This window comes from Felis catus, chromosome D1, assembly GCF_018350175.1.
Source record: "Felis catus isolate Fca126 chromosome D1, F.catus_Fca126_mat1.0, whole genome shotgun sequence".
Taxonomy (NCBI): domain Eukaryota; kingdom Metazoa; phylum Chordata; class Mammalia; order Carnivora; family Felidae; genus Felis; species Felis catus.
Genome location: NC_058377.1, coordinates 63,940,113 through 63,962,872, shown reverse-complemented (window position 1 = coordinate 63,962,872; position 22,760 = coordinate 63,940,113). Strand labels below are relative to the sequence as shown.

At 37.5% G+C, this 22,760-nt stretch overlaps 1 protein-coding gene across 4 annotated transcripts in view; it reads right to left on the bottom strand.

Moving 5' to 3' along the window:
- Positions 1–1,261: 1,261 nt before the first annotated feature.
- The window catches only part of ZNF215 (zinc finger protein 215), a 29,427-nt gene continuing 7,928 nt past the window's right edge, over positions 1,262–22,760 (bottom strand). For 3 of the 4 annotated variants that reach the window (XM_045038884.1, XM_011286701.4, XM_045038883.1), the window contains 5 exons: positions 20,580–21,150; positions 12,836–12,921; positions 11,313–11,445; positions 10,884–10,979; positions 1,262–2,218 (listed from right to left, as the gene is read on the bottom strand). In XM_045038884.1, coding sequence (XP_044894819.1) covers positions 1,311–2,218; positions 10,884–10,979; positions 11,313–11,445; positions 12,836–12,921; positions 20,580–20,979 — 1,623 coding nt within the window. In that variant the 5' untranslated portion in view covers positions 20,980–21,150 and the 3' untranslated portion in view covers positions 1,262–1,310. The remainder of the gene's footprint in view (positions 2,219–10,883; positions 10,980–11,312; positions 11,446–12,835; positions 12,922–20,579; positions 21,151–22,760) is intronic. The other variant, XM_011286700.4, reaches the window with a different exon arrangement.

Sequence of the window (22,760 nt, the reverse complement as noted above, 5' to 3'; positions counted from 1 at the left end):
TACCACAAAGGAACCAAGAATATACAATGGGGAAAGGACAGTCTCTTCAATAACCAGTATTAGGAAAACTGGACAGCCACATGCAAAAAAGAAAATGGACCACTATCTTAAACCATACACATACACAAATAAAAAATGGATTGAAGACCTGAAATCATAAAACAAATGAACACAGAATAATTTCCACCTTAACTCATCATAAGTGTTCACACTCCAGTATACCTTTTCTGTTTTTGAATAAGATATGAGTTTTAACAAGCCACCATTCATTCATTGGGAATGTCTCCAATATGAACATTTTGAGGCAGATTAAGATAAGCCTCCTGGCTGAACACTGTTTGGGATCCTGAAGTAGCTTACAGAAGAAAGAGGAAGTTCTAGTATCCAGAGTATTATTTAATACAGAGCATTAACACACTTTACTGACCTCTTAATGTTTGGAATAAATGATAGACCCAAGGCTATGGATGTCTCTCTAGGCTGTATCCCAAAGAGTACTTTTAAAAATGCAGACTTGGGGGCGCCTGGGTGGCGCAGTCGGCTAAGTGTCCGACTTCAGCCAGGTCACGATCTCGCGGTCCGTGGGTTCGAGCCCCGCATCAGGCTCTGGGCTGATGGCTCAGAGCCTGGAGCCTGTTTCCGATTCTGTGTCTCCCTCTCTCTCTGCGCCTCCCCCGTTCATGCTCTGTCTCTCTCTGTCCCAAAAATAAATAAACGTTGAAAAAAAAATTAAAAAAAAAATGCAGACTTGAAGACTACGTGTAGATTTGTTACTCTACTTCCCATTGCAGTTGATAACCCTCCACCAATTCTAGGTCCCACTCAGCACCAGGACAGCCAAGGATATTATCAAGGATGGAGTAATTTGCTGTCACTGTGGTCTCTGTCATTAATTCAGAGTTCAGTTCTTCGTCAGTAGTCTTCCTATATTCTTGTGAGCTCGTGGTTTCTCATGACCTTCTCATAAGGACTGAAAGTTTGAGTTTTATTAAATATCAACTCTAAGGGTATTGCTTGGCTCCTCCCTACTTCAATAAATTAGGTGAATATATGGAAGCCATAGGTCCCATTTATGAAATAGAAATGATGATGGCCATGATATCAAAATCATGATAGGCAAAGACTTTATGGTGATATATATAAACTCCATACCCTTGTGGCTTCCTTTGGGAGACTGGAAAAGCTCAGACAGATATATGCCCAATAAAATATTTCCCTCTAATATAGTTCTGTCATATCAATTAAAGAATAATCCCTGACAAACGTTTTATTGCATTTACTACATTCACAGGGTTCCCTCCAGTATAAATTCATTGATGTAGGTAATCCTGGGTTTCTTCCTTCTCTTGAGTATGAAGTTTTTGGTGTTTTTTAAGGTTTGAACTCCTATTGAAGGTCTTCTCACATTCTTTACATTTGAATGGTTTCTCTCCTGTATGAATCATTTGATGTCGAATAAGGGAGGAGCTCCGGCTGAAGGATTTTCCACAGTTAACACATTCGTAGGGATTATCTCCAGAATAAAGTCTTGAATTTTTATTACTATTTTTACTCTCACTGAAAGCTTTTCCACATTTATTGCCTTCACAGACCTTTGCTTCAGCATGAATTTTTTGATGCTTAGTAAGATTTGTACGTCTGTTGAAGAATCTCCCACACTCACTACATTTATAGGGTTTCTCTCCTGTGTGAATGATCTGATGTCGAATGACGGATGAACTCCGGCTGAAGGCTTTCCCACATTGATAGCATTCATAGGAATTCACTAAGGTATGACTTTCTGGGTGCTGAATGTCTATACTCAGGCTCAAGGCATTTCCACATTTATTATATTCTAAATGTTGCTTACCTACTGAATCTAAATTAAATTTGAAATTAGTTTTAAACTTATCACATTTTGAGAACCCCTTTTTCATAGGAATTCCCTGTTGCATATCAAAAATTGAATTAACTGACTCAACATCTAAGCTTTTCTTATTCTCACTACCTTCAAAGTTTCCCTCCTCAGTGGAGACTGTCTTGTGAACAAAAGCTTCTTCTGGCAAATTTATGTCCCAGTGTTCCTGGTTCCTGTATAGCCAATCATCACTCATCCAAGCATCTGAAGAAGGGGGTCCACTTTTGGTCAGTCTTCTCATAATTTCTCCATGAGACGATGATTCTCCAGAAATTCTCTCCTTTGTAACTGAATCTTGGTTTTCTGAAATTACCTCTCTGTCTAAAAAGAAATTAAAAATTCTATGAGCTAGCAGAAGGGAAATTGTTTAATTAGGAAAGGGATGCTAAACCACATAAGGAAATATGCAGATTTTATGGGTCTTAAATACAGAATGGAAATGTGAGGTGAGATTAGAAAAGGAGAAATATAGAAGAAATAAAAGGGACAAAAGTATTAAAAAGGAGGTTAGAAGATCATAAAATATGAGAAGAGCTATTCAAGTACATTAATGAGAATACATAGAGCTTGGGTAAAATATCAGCATATGAACTGGGATAGGGTGGCATTTCATAGTTCGCATTGTTACTGGTTCATAACTAGTCTGTGTGGATTACACATAGTCTTCCTTTCTCTAGCATCTTGTCTTTGTCTCTTTTAACCCATGCTGTTCATCAATAATAAATACACCCTTCTGAAACACCAATTTAATCATATCTTTAAAAACACATCTACATTGGGGTGCCTGGGTGGCGCAGTCAGTTAAGCGTCCGACTTCAGGTCACGATCTCGCGGTCCGGGAGTTCGAGCCCCACGTCAGGCTCTGGGCTGATGGCTCGGAGCCTGGAGCCTGTTTCCGATTCTGTGTCTCCCTCTCTCTCTGCCCCTCCCCCGTTCATGCTCTGTCTCTCTCTGTCCCAAAAATAAATAAAAAAATAAAAAATAAATAAAAAAATTAAAAAAAAAACACATCTACATTTACAGGCTCCACACCTTAACCAGCTAAAACAAACTTGCAATCAGTGTCTCTATTTCCATACAAGCTGCAGTTATTCCCCATATTTAACAAAGGCAGGAAAAAAAAACAAACTATAATCAAAGGTAGCAGAGAAACCACCCTTTTTCTGGGCTCAAAATCACTCCTGATTCTAACAGCGCTATGATATTTCTCTAGGTATTTCCTAGAATGCAAAACTTCACCTGTTCTAGTTAAGATTTAATTCTCTTGTTTTCACCTGTCTTCAGTTTGTTTCATTTAATAATGTCCCACTTCCCTTCTCAAAATTGCTTTCTCACTTAGCTTCTGTATAAATACTTACATTCTAGCAACTTTTTAAAAACTAAATTTCACTGACTTCCCTTTATCCTCTCACATATAACTTCAGGTTTATCTAATGCATTTATTTCCATACTTCATTGGTAGCCAAAACACATCTTCCACTTGGTAGTCTCACATATATTATCGACCCCTGTTTTTATCCATCTCCAAGACAATGCCACTCAACTATCCTACTGCTCTCTTCCAACTTAACAAATGAGCCTGAGAATTGCATCTTTCATGAGGAAAGAACTTCCCTCAATGTCCTCACTTGTTTAGTGAGTCACTGTCCTTCTAATATTTACACTAGGGTCCACAAAGAGATCTTGAATAACCATTGCTCTTTAGCTCTCATATCTAATCTGCCCTGAGGTACTATTTTTTTATGAAATGATGTTTACCTCAAAGCAGCTCCACTGATATATCCAACTTTGTCAAATACCTATTAATTCTGCCTGGTTTAGTCTAATTTCTAGCAGAAATTATCTGTCTGTGTAATACAGTGGAAACTAGACCATTAAGTCAGAATCTCCTGGGGTGGAGCCTAGGAATATAACGAGGGTATCAACTGTAGTTTCGCTGTTTCTGCCTCACGAGTGTAAACTGGGTGTGTGGGCAGATAACCTATAGGTCTTCAGTGAGAGAGGAATCTCTTCCAAACCTGGACCTAATTTAGATGGTGAGATCCTGGACTTCAAGCTTGATGCCATAATGAGGTCTTAGGAGAGAATAAATATATTTAATAATGGGGAAAAAATAATTTGTGGCCAGAGGACAGATTATAGATCAAAATGGCTGCACATTCATAAAAAACTCACAGCTAACATCATACTCAAAGGGCGAAAACTTAGAAGCTTTCCCCTAAGGTCAGGAACAAGACAAGGATGTCCACTCTCACCACTTTCATTCAAAATAGTACTGGAAGTCCTAGCTGCAGCAATCAGACAAGAAAGAGAAATAAGAGGCATTCATACTAGTAAATAAGAAGTAAAACTCTATTTGCAGATGACATGATACTGTACATAAAAAACTCTAAAGACTCTATCAAAAAACTACCAGAACTGATAAATTTAGTGCAGTTGCTGGATGCAAAATTAATATACAGAAATCTGCTGCATTTCTATACCTTAAAACAAAGTAGTAGAGAAATTAAGGAAACAATCCCATTTACAACTGCACTAAAAATAAAATATGTAGGAATAAATTTAACCAAAAGGGTGAAAAACCTGTACTCTGAAACCTATTAAACACTGATGAAAAAAATTGAAGTTGACACAAAAATTCCATGCTCATGAACTGGGAGAACCAATATTGTTAAAAATGCCCATATTATACAAAACAATTTATAGATGTAATGCAATCCCTATCAAAATATCAATAGCATTTTTCACAACACTAGAACAGATACCATATGTTTTCACTCTTATGTGGATCCTGAGAAACTTAACAGAAACCCATGGGGGAGGGGAAGGAAAAAAAAAGAAAAAAAAGAGCTTAGAGTGGGAGAGAGAGCCAAAGCATAAGAGACTCTTAAAAACTGAGAACTGAGGGTTGATTTGGGGTGGGAGGGAGAGGAGGGTAGGTGATGGGCATTAAAGAGGGCATCTTTTGAGATGAGCACTGGGTGTTGCATGGAAACTAATTTGACAATAAATTTCATAAAAAAAAAAAAAAAAAAGAGAATCCTAAAATTTGTATGGAACCATGAAAGACCCTGAATAGCCAAATCAATCTTGAAACAGAAGAACAAAACTGGAGTATCATAATCTCAGATTTCAAGATATACTACACAAAGCTGTAGTAATAAAAACAGAAGGTACTGGCATAAAAAATAGACATATAGATCAATGGAACAGAATAGAGAGCCAGAAATAAATCCATGATTTTATGATCGATTAATCTACGACAAAGAAGGCAAGAATATCCAACAGGAAAAAGACAGTCTCTTCAACAAATGGTGCTGGGAAAACTGGACAGCTACATGCAAAAGAATGAAACTGGACCATTTTCTTACTCTACACAAAAATAAACTAAAAAACGGATTAAAGGGGCGCCTGGGTGGCTCAGTCAGTTAAGCGTCTGACTTCAGGTCATGATCTCACAGTTCATGAGTTCGAGCCCTGCATCAGGCTCTGTGCTGACAGCTTGGAGCCTGCTTCAGATTCTGCGTCTCCCTCTCTCTGCCCCTCCCCCACTTGCACTCTGTCTCTGTCTCTCTCTTTCTCCCTCTCTCTCAAAAATAAATTTAAAAAGGGATTAAAGACCTAAATGTGAGTCCTGAAACCATAAAATTCCTAGAACAAAATATAGGCAGTAATTTCTCTTACATTGGCCGTAGCAACATTTTTCTAGGTAGGTCTCCTTTGGCAAGGAAAACAAAAGCAAAATTAAACTCTTGAGACTATACCAAAGAATCTTTTGCACAGTAAGGGAAACCATCAACAAAACTAAAGGATAGCCTACTGAATGGGAGAAGATATTTTCAAATAGTATATTCAATAAATGGTTAGTATCCAAATATATATGGAAGAACTTGTACAACTCAACACTAAAAAAACAAATAATCCAATAAAAAAATGCACAGAGAACCTGAATAGACATTTTTCCAAAGCAGTCATTAGATGGCCAACAGACACATGAAATGATGTTCAATGTCACTCATCATCAGAGAAATGTAAATCAAAACCACAATGAGACATCAGCTCGCACCAGGCAGAATGGTTAAAATCAGAAACACAGAAAATAACAGTGTTGGCAAGGATGTGGAGAAAAAGGAGCACATTTGGGGGAATACAAGCTGGTGTAGCCACTGTGGAAAACAGGATGGAGGTTCCTCAAAAAATTAAAAATAGAAATACCATATGATCCAATAATTCCACTACTGGTTATTTAGCTTAAGAAAATGAAAGCACTAATTCAGAAAGATGTATGCACCCTATGTGTACTACAGGATTATTGATAATAGCCAAGATATAGAGGCAACCAAAATGTCCATTCATAGAGGAATGGATAAAAAAGATGTGGTATGTATATACAATTGAATACCACTCAGTTATAAAAAAGAATGAAATCTTGCCATTTGCAACAACATGAATGGATCTAACAGGTATCATGGTAAGTGAAATAAGTCAAAGAAAGGCAAATACCTTTATGATTTCACTTATATGTGGGATTTAAGAAACAAAGGAAAAAAGAAAAACAAACAAACAACAACAAAAAAAAGAGTCTTAAATATAATGAACTGATGGTTACCAGAAGGGAGGTGTGTGAGGGAATGGGTGAAACAGTTAAGGGGATTAAGAGTATATTATCATGATGAGGGATGAGTAATGGAAAGAATGAATGAATCATTATGTTATGCACCTACAACATAACACCATATTTTAACTATACCTCAAAAAAAAAAAAAATGGATGCACATTCTTTTACACTCTCCTATAGAGCAATGGAGTTAATTTTTCTTCCCCTTGAAAATGGGCTCCTTCTGTGACTGCTTAGCCTACAGAATGTGGTAAAAGTGATACTATGCCACTTCTGGGCCTGGCCTTCAGGAGACTGACAATTTCCAATTCCTCTCAGGATACTCCCTCTCAGAACCTGGCTGGCATGCTATGAGAAGCCCATGCCTCAAGAAGAGGCCACATGGAGGTACTCTGGTCCATGGGGCCAGCTAAGTTCTCTGTGACAACCAGCCTCAACTTCCAGCCATGTGATGAGCCATTTTGATCATTCCATCCCAGCAGAACACTGTATCTTCAGCCAATATCGTATAGATCCTGAGAACTCCTAAGTCAACTCACAAAACTGTGAGGATTAATAAAATGATTGCTGTTTAAAGTCAGTAAGTTTGGAGGTAAGTTTTTAGAAACAATAGGTAACTGAAACAGTTAACTGTTCCAGTAGCATTTACTGAATGGCAAAATTCCTAAATGTATTTCTCTAAGCAAGTTTGTGATGTTCGCCTCATATTTCTATAACTCATTTTTCATATAACTCTATTATTCCCATTTTTAAAATAACTTACATGTATTTTGTTATTTTCAAATCACTTAGTTCTAACACATAGGAAAATTAACAATATTTTTATTTTACATCTATCCACCTTATAAAACTCTTAACAGATATAGTAGTTTTGACAATGAGTTTCTTGGATTTCTAGGTAGAAAGTTACCATTTACAAATAATAGCCTTTTTTCCCTCTTTTCTACTAATTAAATTTCTCATTTTTTGGTCTTTTTGTTCATTAGTTACATATTTCAGGTCAACATTCAACAGGTTGAAGCAGTGGCTGCTAACTTCCAAGAGAAAGAAGTGGAGTCCTATTACAGGCTAGACCCATAACTGGCAATGTCACTTCTGCAGCATTTTATTGATTAAATAGCTCAGTGCCAGCTGAGATTCAAAGGGAAGAGAAACAGTCTGCATTTTCTTTTTTTTTTTTTTTTTGGTTTAACTGAAGTATAGGTGACACACAATGTTACATTAGTTTCAGGTGTACAAAGTCTACATCTTGATGAAGAGAGCGGCAAAGATTCCGTAGCCACCTTTAAATCACTATAATCCATTAACGGTTTTGGAAAATAAATGACATTTACAGAGGCAAATTCCAGATTGACTGAAGTATTATATTTAAATGATGAAATAGATGAAGTCAGAATAAAATCAGGAAATATGTTTCTAATTTGGGGATGGAAAAATTCTTATGCATAAAACTAACAGATATAAAGCACTGGGGGAAAGATATGTGATAACATAAATTTTAAAAATATGTATGGCAGACACCATAAATAAAATAATAAAAAACCTGCAAGATCTCATTTGTCGTAACTATGATCAATAGTGAGAATTTACATAAATTTTATTATATATTCTTAAAAACCTCTAAATTCTTAATAGATAATGGACATAAAACCATTTGCTGAATCACAAGTGACCAAAACAAATAAAATAATTTTCAGCTTTTTCATAATCCAATATACATCTATCTATCCATTTTTTTCCCCTTTGGTCCTATATATGTGCAAAAGCTTGATATAGAGGTAGGGCAAAAAGGGACATGGTCCCTACCCTCAAGGAACATAAAGCCTAATGTGGGAGACAATGACCTATACAGATACAAGTAAAATATAATTGTGACAAATGATAAAAAGAGAAGATTATGATGCTATGGGAGTATATAACAGAAAAAACTAACTAGTAGGAAATGTGAAACTATCTGAGATCTGAGAGAAGACTAGCAGTCAACTAGGCAAAGAACAGGAGAATGAGATGAGAGATGATGATGGACTACATGGACTAGAGTAGTGGCACTACGTATGGAGAGAAGTGGAGACATTCAAGGGACATTTAGAAAGATAAACACACACACACACACACACACACACACACACACACACACACACACCCCCAAGTACTAGAGAGGTGAAGGAAGGAGAAGTTGTGTCAAGGATAATACTCTATACTTGCGTAACAGGATGAATGGCAGTGCTGTTTACTCAGGGAATAGAAAAAGATTAGAAAGGAAAAGTTATGACTTTGGTTTAATGGAACTGAAGTTATCTTTACGACAGCCAAGAGAAATGTCATGTCCTTCAGAAAAGAAGCCTGGGCTGGGGATACAAATTTGTAAGTCACCTATACATGTGTGGTAAGTGAAGGTGCAATTGTGGATGTGATAACCTCAGGAAGAAAATACAGAGTAAGAAAACAAGACAAAATGAGACCAAATCTTGGGAAATGCTGGAATTTATTAGAGATCTAGAGAAAGATTAGTCTGCAATAGGCAGAGAGAGAATAACCAGAAAGAGAGGAGGAAAATCAGAAGTATTCCAAGAACCTACGAGTGTTTTAAGAAAGAAGAGCAGATAATACTGTCACTTGTTTTGGAGAAGTCAGTGAAACAAGGAACGAAAACATATCCACTGGATTTAGCTACAAAAAAGTCATCTATGACCTCAGTAAGAACTGTTTCAGATGGATATTTGGAATAAGAGACAAGTGAAATGGACCGAGGACTAAAAGGTGAGGAAATGAGAAAAGTATAAAATATCTTGAGAAGTTTGGCTATAAAGAGGTGAGTGATAGAGAGGTTGAAAGAACAATTTTTTTTAAATCAGTAATGACCTAAAAATGTTAAAAAGCTAAATGGAGAGGGGTGCCTGGGTGGCTCAGTCGGTGAGCATGTGACTCTTGATTTCACCTCAGGTCATAATCCCAAGGTCTTGAGATAACTCAAGATATCCACGTTGCCCCTGTGCTGAGCATGGAGCCTACCTAAGATTCTTTCTCTCCCCAAGTCCTGTGTGCTCTCTAAAATAAAAATTTTTTAAATTAAAAAAAGCAAACATAAAAATAAATTAAAAAAAAAGCTAATGGGAGGACTAGCTAATGAGAGGCAGAAATGGTGAAAATATAAGTGAAAGAAGACAGGGAGAAATGGGGTCCAAAGGAAAATGGCAGGGGGGATGGGCAAGGGAATTTACCTTAGAAAGGATGAAACTGAGTAATCTGCGTATCAAATTAATATAGATTTCAGGTAAACAATAGCGTGCTAGGGTGCTAATACATAATTAGTGAGTATGATTGGTATAACCTTTCTGTAGACAATATGGCACAAAGTAATAAGACCTTTAAATATATTCATGTCCTTTGATGCTGAAGTTTCTCTTCTAATAAGGCTTATCCTATGGAACTTATCAGACACGCCTGAAAACTGGGCAACAACCTGAATGTCCAATGGCTGGGGGGAATGGTTAAATATATTATGATACTTGTATATGATGGACCATTACATGTGAAGCCCCATTTCCACAGACTAGTGATAACACGTAATTGCCCTTGGTATCATATTAGGTGAGAAGAACAGAATAGAAAACAACATATTCCTGATGATCCCATTTTGGAAAAAAAGAAATCTTCATAAGCCACAGAGACACATCATTGCAAAGAAAAAAGCCTAATAAATAAAAAAAAATGTTAATATTGCATAGCTTGGGATAATGAGGTCATGGGTGAGTTCTATTCTTCATACTTTTCTATATATACTAAAATTTATCATAAGCACACAATAATTGATAATCTCCCACAAATAAAATGTTAATAAGAATAAAGAGATTATGATGAAGGTAGAAAGGGCACAAGAAGTTCTATAGTAAAAGAAGGAAAACTGGAAGATTACTAAAGTCACTCTTGCATAAAGCAGAGCTTTTTGTTTTCTTTGAAAGAATACTACTTAATGTTAGGTTGTCTAATGTTTGTTTACCTAGCACTTCCCATGCTCCAGGCACTGCTCTAAGTGTGCCACACATATCAACTCATGTAGTCCTCACAGGAACGTGGAGATAAATACTGTTATTAACTCAGTGTTACAGATGAGCAAACTGGCAGATGGGTTGCTCCAGGCCACAGAGCTTTAAGTTAAGTGTCTGCATTCCTCACCTGCAACATTCCTCCAATTACCCACTTAAGAAATCGAATCTGTGAATGAAAAGCAATGATGACTTTTTTCCTTCAAAGCTTCTGCTGTTTTATCATCACCTCCCCAACTCTTAACTCAAAGGCTGTTAACCTCACTGTGTGTTTAACAAACAGAAGATTCTTACAAATGCCTCATATCTGCCTGGTTCTCACCAAAAAAAGATGTGCTTGGGATTTCTTGCTCTATTATCCATCTTCTGTCCTTACTTTCCAACTCAGAGAGCTCAACTGGTTTGGAAAATACATGTTCTTTTCATGGGGAACATGAAAAAACAACAAACAAACAAACAAACATGACACTTCAGACATTTTTATAGGGAAGAGAATTCCATCCCTATGTAGTAGTCTAAGAGCTGCTGAAAGATAAGGCCAGGGGTCACCACAGACTTGTGTATTTCTAGCTCTATATTAGAAAAGACTCTCCCTCAGATACAGCAGGAAAATCTCCTATTGTGCCCATAGGACATTAGGAAACCTGAACCCAAACCCAAGTGTCCCTACCTACTGTAGTAGTCCTATAGCTTTTTAGCAGCAGATAAAGAAACTACTGATGGGCAGCATAGGTAAACACATAGAAGTCACCTTGATGCAATGAATTCAGGTTCCTATAGTTCTCCAGCATCACATCCCTGTACAGGTTCTTTACAGCAGGGTCCAGTTGTCCCCACTCTTCCTTGCTGAATTCCACAATCACATCTTTGAATGATATTGGTTCCTAAAATATTAAGTTTCTTTTTAATCAAAGGTCAGCCCCCAAAATATTACTAGAGAAGAAATGAATTTGGAAAGAATAGTGTAGGTGCCTAGAATATGTAAGAAATTGATGAAAATGTTTGGGGTTCTAAGTTTTGACAAACAGGTTATATTAGAGGCCTATCAACTTGGTACTTGCAAAAGGAAAATCAAGAGCAGTTTTAACCTGAAATTAACTTTCATTTTGGTTGAGGAGAAAAAGACAGTTGGAATAACTATGGAACAAAAAATTACTAAAGAGTAAAAATACTTGACATAAAAGGAATTCAGAAGACAAAGAAAGAGTTTCAGATAGATTGACAGGAATTGTAATGAAGACGGAGGCTCTGCTAGCAGAAAAGTTAGGGCATTTCCTCTCGAGAAATATAGCCTGCTAACTCCTTACCATTCAGGTCTCCCAGCCCAGCCCTTTCCTGATTACCCAAAGTAGCCACCCTCCTAGTCAGTGTCTACTGCATTATGCTTCTTTCTTTTCTTTGTAATTATTACTATCTGCAATTATCTTATTTGCTTGTGTTTGCCTGTCTACCTCTACTGTCATTTCCGCAAAGGCAGGGATCTCCTTTCGTTTACCATCACATAACCAGCCCTTGGACAAGTGGCATGTTAGGCACTGTGTCAATATTTGTTACAAGGGCCTTCACACCATCAACTGCTGCATTTCCCTCTCCAGCATTCTCAACCTTGTCATGATGGGCACATTTAATCACAATGAGATATACAAATCTTTTCCCTTCCTCTACCTCAAAGCCAGATGTCTCTAAGATATCAGAGGACCTTGTGAGTAAATTATCTAGCCTAGTTTTGCCTACTTCCTCACCTTCTTTCCTCAACCCTCCACAACCTGGTTTCTATTCCCATGCCTGGTACCTCCGTGATGGTAAGTGAACGGGCACTACTCAAGCTGAATTTTCCCGAAATTTTAAAGGATTTATCCTTGAAATTTTCTCATCCTTGGCTTTCACTGACATCATATCTTCTTGGTTTTTCTCTACCATTCTGGTTCTTTCATTTCAGCATCATTTGAGGTTTCTTCTGCTCCTGCCTATTAAATGACATTACTCAGCATTCTGCCCTTGGCTCCCTTCACTTTCAATTCTAAACATTCTATGGGTAGGCTCTATTTCTCTGGTTTAAATTATCATCTACAATCCTGAGGAAACACATGCACAGAAAAATACAAAGATTCAATATTTTCCGAAGAGTGTATCACCAACGGAAATAAAATAGATTCAATGTCCTATGGAAGAAGTAATAGTCTTATGTCCTTAGATGGACCTATGTTTGGCAAAAGTTCAAAAACCAAAAAGAAAATGCAGGTCATTTCAGTAGAGAGCAGAATTCTAATTCACCTGGGAATTGCTAGTCAGTGAGTCAGCTTCCATTTTCTCCTTGATGCTCCCCTTCTGGAGCGGGACAGAATCCTTGCAGGGTGTCTCTGAGGAAGATGAAGGAAAACATTATGGAGACAGATTTCCCCCGGAGAAACATTTATTGATTTACAGTAGTAGTTTTAACATGCTATTCATAAAAATCATCTTTAAAACTTTGGAAAAATAATGACATCAGGCACTATAAGCAATCAGAATCTCTAAAGGTAAGAGCTCAGGTGTTATATTTTTTATTTTTTTCTTTAAAAAAAAATTTTTAACGTTTGTTTTGAGATTGAGTGCTAGTTGGGGAGGGGCAGAGAGAGAGGGAGACTGTAGAATTCAAAGCAGGCTCTATGCTGTCAGCGCAAAGCCCGACATGGGGCACGAACCCATGAACTGCAAGATCCTGACCTGAGCCAAAGCCAGATGTTCAACCAACTGAGCCACCCAGGTGCTCCTATTTTTTATTTTTTAAATGTATTTTATTTTTTAAAGTTTATTTACTTTTTTAAGAGAGATAGAGAATGAGCAGGGAGGGGCAGAAAGTAAGGGAGAAAGAGAATCCCAAGCAGGATCTGTACTGTCAGCGTGGAGCCTAATGCAGGGCTTAATTTCACAAACTGTGAGATCATGACCTGAGCCAAAATAAAAAAACAGCTGCTTAACTGACTGAGCCACCCAGGCACCCCTAAAATTATTTTTTAATGAAAAAATTTGACCGGTAATCCAGTCCTGGGGATTCCAAGGGCTGCTGACAGGCTCTGAAGACATCTCTGGGTACTTGGAGGATAGTAGGTGTGACCTCTGAACTATCTGTCTTCCATTTGACCTGTGGAGACTAGTGTGGACAGTTGTAAATAAATGCCTTATGGCGTTAGCTGTGAAATCTTAAAAAAAAAAAAGTCACATATAAGTAGACTCGTGCAGTTCAAACCTGTGCTGTTCAGGGGTCAACTGCATAAGAACAGATCAACTGACAGTAAAGATAGTTTTACTTCTTTTCCAATTAGGATGCCTTTTATTCCTTTTTCTTCTTTAGTTGCATTGGCTAGTACCTCCAGTATAATGTTGAAAAGAACTGGCAAGAGTGGGCATCCTTGTCTTGTTCCTTATCCCAGGGCAAAGCTTTAAGTCTTTAACCATTAAGTGTGATGTTTGCTGTAGTTTTCCACAGATGTCCTTTATGAGGTAGAAGGAATTCCCTTCTATTCCAAGTCTGTTGAATACTTTTATCATGAAAAGGCATTGGATTTTGTCAAATGCTTTTTCTGTGTCGAGATGATCTTGTGAGTTTTCCTCTTAATTCTGTTTTTTTTTTTTGTTTCAGAATTTAAAGATTCATCAGTTACATATAACACCCAGTGCTCATCACAAGTGCCCTCCTTAATGCCCATCACCCATTTAGCCCATCCCTCCACCCACTGCCCCTCCAGCAGCTCTCGGTTTGTTCTCTATAGTTAAGATCTCTTATGGTTTACCTCCCTCTGTTTTTACCTTGTTTTCCTTCCCTTCCCTTATGTTCATCTGTTTTGTTTCTTAAATTCCATGAGTGACATTATATGGTATTTGTCTTTCTCTGACTTATTTCACTTAGCACAATACACTCTATTTCCATTCACATCGTTGCAAATGGCAAGATTTCATTCTTTTTGATAGCCAAGTAATACTGTATTGTGTATATAGGTGTGTGTATGTATGTATTTATAGAAGTAATGTATAAATATATATGTATATAAATATATACACACAATACATATACCACCTCTTCTTTAGCCATTCATCAGTCCATGGACATTTGGGCTCTTTCCATTTGTCTATTGCTGATTGTGCTGCTATAAACATTGGGCTGCATGTGCACCTTCGAATCAGCATTTTTATATCCTTTGGATAAATACTTAATAGTGCAATTGTTTCCCCTTAATTCTGTATGGTGTATAATGTTGATTTTCATATGTTGAACCATCCTATATTCCTGGGATAAATACCACTTGGTCATGGTGTATAATCTTCTTAATATGATGCTGGGTTTGTTTTACTAGTTTTGTGATAGCTTTGTCTGTCTTTGGCATCAAGTTAAACTCATCATAGAATAAGGTAGGAAATATTCCTTCCTCCCCTATTTTTTTAAAAAGTGTAAGAAACGGGTTCTGTGCTGACAGGTCAGAGCCTGGAGCCTGCTTCAGATTCATTCTCTCTCTCTCGCGCGCGCTCTCTCTCTCTCTCTCTCCCCCTCTCTCTGTCTCTCTGTCTCTCTCTCTGCCCCGCCCCAACTTGCACTCAGTCTCTGTCTCAAAAATAAACAAACATTAAACAAATTTTTTTTTTTTTAAGTGTGAGAAAGATTGGTGTTAATTCCTTAAATTTTTGATAGAATTCACCAGTGAAGCCATCTAGTCCTTGGGTTTTGTTGAAATTTTTTTGATTACTGATTCTACCTTTTCTGTTGTTAAAGAGGAGTTCAGATTTTCTATTTCTTCTTGAATCAGTTTTGGCAGTTTGTGTGTTTTTGGAATTTTTCTACTTAATCTAAATTAATTTTTTGGTATATAATTGTTCATAGTATTCTCTTATAATCCTTTTGATTTATGCAAGGTCAGTGGAGATGTGCCTACTTTTATTCCTGATTTTAGTTATCTCATTCTTCATACTTTTCTTGTGTAGCTAAGCCTTTGTCAATTTTGCTATTCTTTTTTTTTTATTTATTTTTGGGACAGAGAGAGACAGAGCATGAACGGGGGAGGGGCAGGGAGAGAGGGAGACACAGAATCGGAAACAGGCTCCAGGCTCCGAGCCATCAGCCTAGAGCCTGATGCGGGGCTCGAACTCACGGACCGTGAGATTGTGACCTGGCTGAAGTCGGACGCTTAACCGACTGCGCCACCCAGGCGCCCCATAATCTTTCTTATTTTAATTTCTACATACTTGTGAATTTTCCAGATATCCTTCTGTTATTGATTTCTAATTCCATCCTACTGTGGTCAGAAAAGATACTTTGTAGGATTTAAATGTTTCTATTAATTGTGACTTGTTTTGGCCTAACATGTGGTCTATCTTGGAGAATGTTCCATGTGGACTTGAGAAGAATGTACATACTGCCACTAGTGGGTAGAGTGCTACTTTAGTTTATAGCATTGTTCAAGTCTTCTATTTCCTTTTTTGTCTTTTTTCTAGTTGTTCTATCCACTAATGAAAGTGGGGTGCTAAAGTCTCCAACTAGTATTCTTGATCTCTTTCTCCCTTCCTTTCTGTCAGTTTTTGCTTCATATATTTGGGGGCCTGATTGTTGCAGTTCTTGCTCACTTAATTACTTTTTTGAACTGATTTGTAAAGTCTATATTCTTTGTTGTGTGTGCCCACTTAAGTCTGCTCCCTTAGCTTAGTGGTCAGCTAGTGATTCCACATAGATTTCCTTAAATACCTGGAACCAAACCAAACTAAACCAAACAAAAACCCATTTCCTAGTCTTTGCAGATGTGCTGCATGTGTTGAGGCATGCCTTCACCACTTAGCCAGATAATTTTTTTCAACTTTACCTTCACCTTTAGTTCCTGCTTATGCAAAGCCTGAAGGCCAGTCAGAGGTGAGAGTTAAGGCCATATCAGGTGTTTCTGAACATGTGCCCAGCCTTCTAAATCTCTAGGGATACACAAAAACTTTTCAAATCCTTTATTCCCCAAAGCATCTCATACCCCAGCTTTCCCATTAAATGCTTTGACAAATGACCCCTAGGTGGCCACCTCAGCCCCGGGACAGTTCTGAGTCAGATAAAATAAGGGCAATAAAATAAGGGCAATTGGGTGGCTTCTTCAGAGAGCCAAGACAGAAACTAAAAACCTTTCTCAGTCCTCTATTACCCAGCAACCTCTCCTTTCCTTCTCAATTAAACTTCAAGAATTTTCTAGGGGCACCTGGGTGGCTCAGTTGGTTGAGCAATTGACCGGCTCAGGTCACGATCTTGTGGTTTGTGAGTTCAAGCCCTAAATTGGGCTCTGTGCTGAAACCCTGAGCCTGCTTTGGATTCTGTGTCTCTGTCTCTCTCTGCCCCTTCCATACTCATGCTCTGTCTCTCTCTCTCTCAAAAATAAATGAACATTAAAAAAGATTTAAAAAGAAAGAATTGCCTATAGTCATTTTGACATTCATACCTCATCCATCCATTCTTTTTTTTTTTTTTTTTTTTTTTTTGGTGGGGGTGGGTGGGGGCATGTGATAGGGAGAATAACAGACGCCAGAGATACCTACATCCCTAATCCTTGAATACACTGGCAAAAGGGACTCAGCAGATATGATCAAAGTTAAGGACCCTGAGATGAGGAATCATCCTGGATTATTTGGGTGATCATAATCTAATCACATGAATCCTAAAAAACAGAGAAGAGAAGGTTTCCTAGCTATGGTCAGTGAAAATGGGAGAGAGTGCAAACATGCATAATTAAGCAAGTGCACGTACTGTGACAACAGAATGGAGGGTAAGAGAAGGCAGTTGGAAAGGACATGGCTCAGGGGAGCCTGAGTGGCTCCGTCCGTTGAGCATCTGACTTCAACCCGGGTCATGGTTTTGCGGTTCGTGCGTTTGAGCCCTGTGTTGGGCTTTATGCTGACAGTGTGAAGCCTGCTTTGGATTCTCTGCCTCCCTTTCTCTCTGACCCTCCCTTGCTTATGCACACTCTGTCTCAAAAATAAATATTTAAAAAAATTAAAAATAAAAAAAGGGACATGACTCTCCACTGACAGCTTTCAAGATGGGGGTAGAAAATCACGAGGCCCAGAAAGGAATGCAGTCCTACCAATGCCTTGATTTTAACCCAGGGAGACCCATGTTATTAGACTACTCATCTATAGACCTGTAGGATAATACATTTGCATTGTTTTAAGTCACTAAGTTTGTGGTCATTTGTTATGGCAGTAGTAGAAAACTAATAAAACTAACTACAAATAAGTACCACCTCAACTCCTTCTCTGAAACTGTTCTAAAGCTTAACAATAACTTCATAATCAACAATTTCAGTAAATTACTTTCAACACTCACTTAAAAAAATTTTTTTAATGTTTATTTTTATTTTTGAGGGACAGAGAGAGACCGCATGAGTGGCAGAGGGGCAGAGGAGAGAGACCCAGAATATGAAGTAGGCTCCAGGCTCTGAGCTGTCAGCACAGAGCCTGACGTGGGGCTCAAACTCACGAGCTGTGAGATCATGATCTGAGCCGAAGTCAGACGCTCAACTGACTGAGCCACCCAGGTGCCCCTCAAAACTCATCTTAATAGGACTTTTTTTGCTGCACCATTATTAACACTCACTTCCTGAAGATTTCTCCTTTCTTAGCTCAAGATACTAATATTTCCTGGTTCTCTGATGTCCTAGATTACTGTTTTCTAGCCTGCTTACCTGGCTTTTCTTCTTCTGTTTAATCCGTTATTTCTTTTTCAAATAAGGACTACTGGATACCAACAATAATGATATCATCACTGTCCCCACTCAATAATTCTTTATCAAATATCTAATCAATTACCTCATGACTTATAAGGTCCACACATTCATATGACTGGTTATACATCTTTTACATTTCTTTTAATTTCTAAATCCCTCTTCCATACCCCTACTTCTCCCTTAAAATTATTTTGTTCTAGAAACTAGATTGCCTTTAGTTTCTCAGAGTTTAGATTTTACTAATGGCATTCCCATGGTATAATTTAAAACGTTCCCCTCTCCTTTGTATTTCCTGTAATGGGTAGTTAGATCTACAGTAACTATTAAATATTGATGTTCCCCAAGGAAATGTATTTCTCCTACTTCAATTCATACCTGTAAGTTTCCAAATCTTCTCTTTCTGAACACCAAAGCCACACTGTTAACTATGTATTAGTTTATTCATTGTGTATGGCCCATAGAGACCTCAAATTCAACATGCCACATAATTACTGTATAGATACCCTCCCATAAAATCTGCTACTTATGCTCCATTCATGTAAGGCTGAGCACGGACATTTACATCAAATCTTATCTCATTCACCCCTTATATTCAGCCCATAATTCCTTTAGGTTCAAACTCCTGTTTTCCCAATGCTCCCTCATTCTTTTTTTTTTTTTTAATGTTTATTTATTTTTGAGAGAAAGAGCGTGAGTGAGGGAGGGGCACAGAGCGAGGGAGACACAGAATCTGAAGCAGGATCCAGGCCCCGAGCTGTCAGCACAGAGCCTGATGAGGGGCTCGAACTCACGAACCATGAGGTCATGACCTGAGCCAAAGTCAGACGCTTAACCAACTGAGCCACCCAGGTGCCCCTCAATGCTCCCTCATTCTTTAACACTTCATCTATCTTAACAGATTTTCCAGTTTTCAGAGCCCTCATGTCCTTTACAGAAAAAGTTTATCAACATCTTGTTTAAAGAGCCAGATAGTAAATATTTTGGGTTTTGCAGGCAATAGTTTCTCTGCTATACCTAATCAACCCTGGTCATAGTATGAAAACAACTGTGGCCAAAATGTAAATAAGTGGGTGTGGCTGTGTTCCAAAAAAACTACCTCCAAAAATATTGGCCTTTGGGCCATAGTCTGCCAACCACTCCCTCAATACTGATATCAAAATTTTTAAGTTTATTTATTTTGAGAGAGAGAGAGAGAGGAAATTCCAAGCAGGCTCCATACTCTCAATGTGAAGCCTGACGCCGAGCTTGATCCCACAAACAGTGAGATCATAACCTGAGCCGAAATCAAGAGCTGGATGCTTAAACAACTGAGCCACCCAGGCGCCTGGATATCAAAATATTTTAAAAGGCAAATCGAATCGATTTCCCTACCCAATCTGTGAGATCTCATTCTCTAAAAGCCAGGTAAGCAGGCTAGAAAGCTTTCTATTTCCTACAGAATAAAATCCATGCCTCCTGATAAAGTCCTTCATGATCTGGCCCTTGATACCCTCTAGCTTCAGAAAAAAGGAATTTCTTTTCAAATGGAAAGACTCCATTACTTTTCTTTTTAAGGTTCATTTTTTTTTTCTTTTTAATTGAGGTATAATTGACACATAATGTCATACAGTTGACCCTTGAACAACACAGGCACCAACCTCCTGAGCAGTTGGAAATCTGTGTATAACTTTTAATTCTCCCAAATTTTAACTACTAACAGCTTACCACTGACAGAGCCATAACAATAAGCACTGTAACGCATATTTTATGAATGTATTACATTCTGTATTCTTATAATAAAGTAAGCTAGAGAAAAAAATGTTCAAAAAATCATAAGAAAAAATACATTTACAATACTGTCTGTATTTATTAAAAAAAAATCCATGTATAATTGGACCCACACAGTTCAAACCCATGTTGTTCAAGGGTCAACTGTATTAGCTTCAGGTATACAACATCATGATTCAATTATATATATCGTAAAATGATCATAAGAAGTCAGGTTAACATCAGTCACCATATATAAATTTTTTTCTTATAATGAGAACTCTTAAGATCTAATCTCTTAACAACTTCCAAATATGCAATACAGTATTATCAACTATAGTCACTATGCTGTACATTATATCCCCATGACTTATTTATTTTGTACTTGGGAGTTATATTTTATACCTTGTGACCCTCCACCCACTTGGCCCATACCCCACCTCTGGCAACCACCAATCTGTTCTCTGTATCTATGAGCTAATTTTCCTTTTTTTTTTAGATTCCAAGTAAGGGTCAACTATTCTATCACCAACTCTTTACATTCTTACCTTCATCTTTAAGCATTCCAATCACATCCTCTATGAGGGTCACCACTTCCTTGCTGTTCTTTGGATGTTGTAAATTTACCCAAGTCCTAATGTCTTCAGGGAGAATTGTCAGAAATTGTTCCAGTACCAACAGCTCTAGGATCTGTTGCTTTGTATGAACTTCTGGTTTCAGCCACTGAAGACAGAGCTTCCAGAGTTGGCACAGGGCTTCATGAGGCCCAGACACATCCAAATACTGGAAATGTCTGAACTTTTGACGAGAGGCCTCAGAGTCACATGTTTCCATGACTGGGATGGATTCCTGCTGCCAAGACACATGTGCTTTCAGGGCCTCACTTTGTTCATGTAGAGTCAGGCTTTGAGGTTTTAAGATAGCCATCAACTTGTTCAGAGGCTGCATCTTCCCAGACAGAACTCCCACTATAGTTCCAATTTGTTTTACTAGAGGATTCTAATAATTCTTGGGTGAAGCACATGTGTACTATATATATGCGATGTGATTTGAACCAAGTTCTATCTCAATAAGAGAAAAGTTCCAGGAGCTTCAGATACAAAGCCAACATTCTGGTACCTGAGGAAATGAAAAAAAGATACCAATATGACCTATATTTAACGAACATGTTTTAGCATATTGCCAAAAGATAAAATACAAGTAATATTCTTAAAATTGTCCAATAAGATAAATATTATGGATTATACTTCCATTCTTGTTTCTTTCTTATAACGAGAAAATATACTGTCCCTTCCCAATCACCCACCAAAAAGAACATAAACACAGACATCACACAAAAAGTGATAAATGAGATAGTCCTTTAAAAAAAAAAAAAACAACCTCACAATTTAATTGCAATTAGGTTTCTCCTGTATCAGGTGACAACACATTTTTGCTTTAAAATTAAGCAAAACAAATATTCAGAAGGATATTTAGGTTATTAAGGCTTTATACTAGAAAAGCCTAAAAAATCTCTTTCTAAATTCTCAATAAATATCAGTAAGGTTATATAAAATGAGTAGAACAGAACACACCACTAGAACTTAAGAAATAATTATTTAAAAAATAAGAGAATAGGGGCGCCTGGGTGGCTCAGTTGGTTAAGAGTCCGACTTCAGCTCAGGTCATGATCTCATGGTTTGTGGGTTCGAGTCCCACATCAGGCTCCGTGCTGACAGCTCAAAGCCCGGAGCCTACTTCAGATTCTGTGTCTCCTTCTCTCTGCCCCTCCCCCACTCCTGCTCTCTCTCAATCTTTCAAAAAAAAATTAATTAATTAAAAAAAAAGGAGAATAAATAGGAGTCATTCATTGTTGGGGGTAAATCAAAAAGTACATTCCAATGATACAAAAACAGACACACAGATCAATGGATAGAGAGCCAAGGAACAAATCTACACCTCTATGTTCAATTCACCTATGAGAAAGCAGGCAAGAATACACAATGGGGAAAGGATAGTCTTTTCAATAAGTGGTATTGGAAAACTGGACAGCTACATGCAAAAGAATGAAACTGGACAACTTTCTTACATCATATAAAAAAATAAACTCAACATGGATTAAAGATCTAAATATGAGACCTGAAGCCATAAAACTCCCAAAAGAAACATAGGTAGTTAATCTTTTGGACATTAGCGTTAGCAATGTATTTATGAATATGTCTCCTTAGGCAAGAGAAACAAAAACAAAAATAAGCTACTGGGACTATAACAAAATAAAAAGCTTTTGTACAGTAAAGGAAACCATCAACAAAATAAAAAAGCAACCTACTGAATGAGAGAACATATTTGAAAATGACATCACTGATAAAGGGTTAATATCCAAAATATATAAAGAAATTATACAATTCAACATACACATATACACACAAACACACAAATAATTCAATTAAAAAATAGGCAGAGAACCTAAACAGACATTTTCCCAGAAAAGATACACAGATGGCCAACAGGTACATGAAAAGATGCTCATCAGGAAATGCAAATTAAAACCACAAGGGGGTATCATTTCACACCTGTCAGAAAATGGCTAATATCAAAAAAAACAAAGAAATAACAAGTGTTGGTATGAATGTAGAGAAAAGGGAACCTTATGCACTGCTGGTGGGAATGTCAATTGGTGCAATCACTGTGGAAAACAGTAAGGAGGTTCCTCAAAAAATTAAAAAGAGAAATACCATATGATCCAGTAA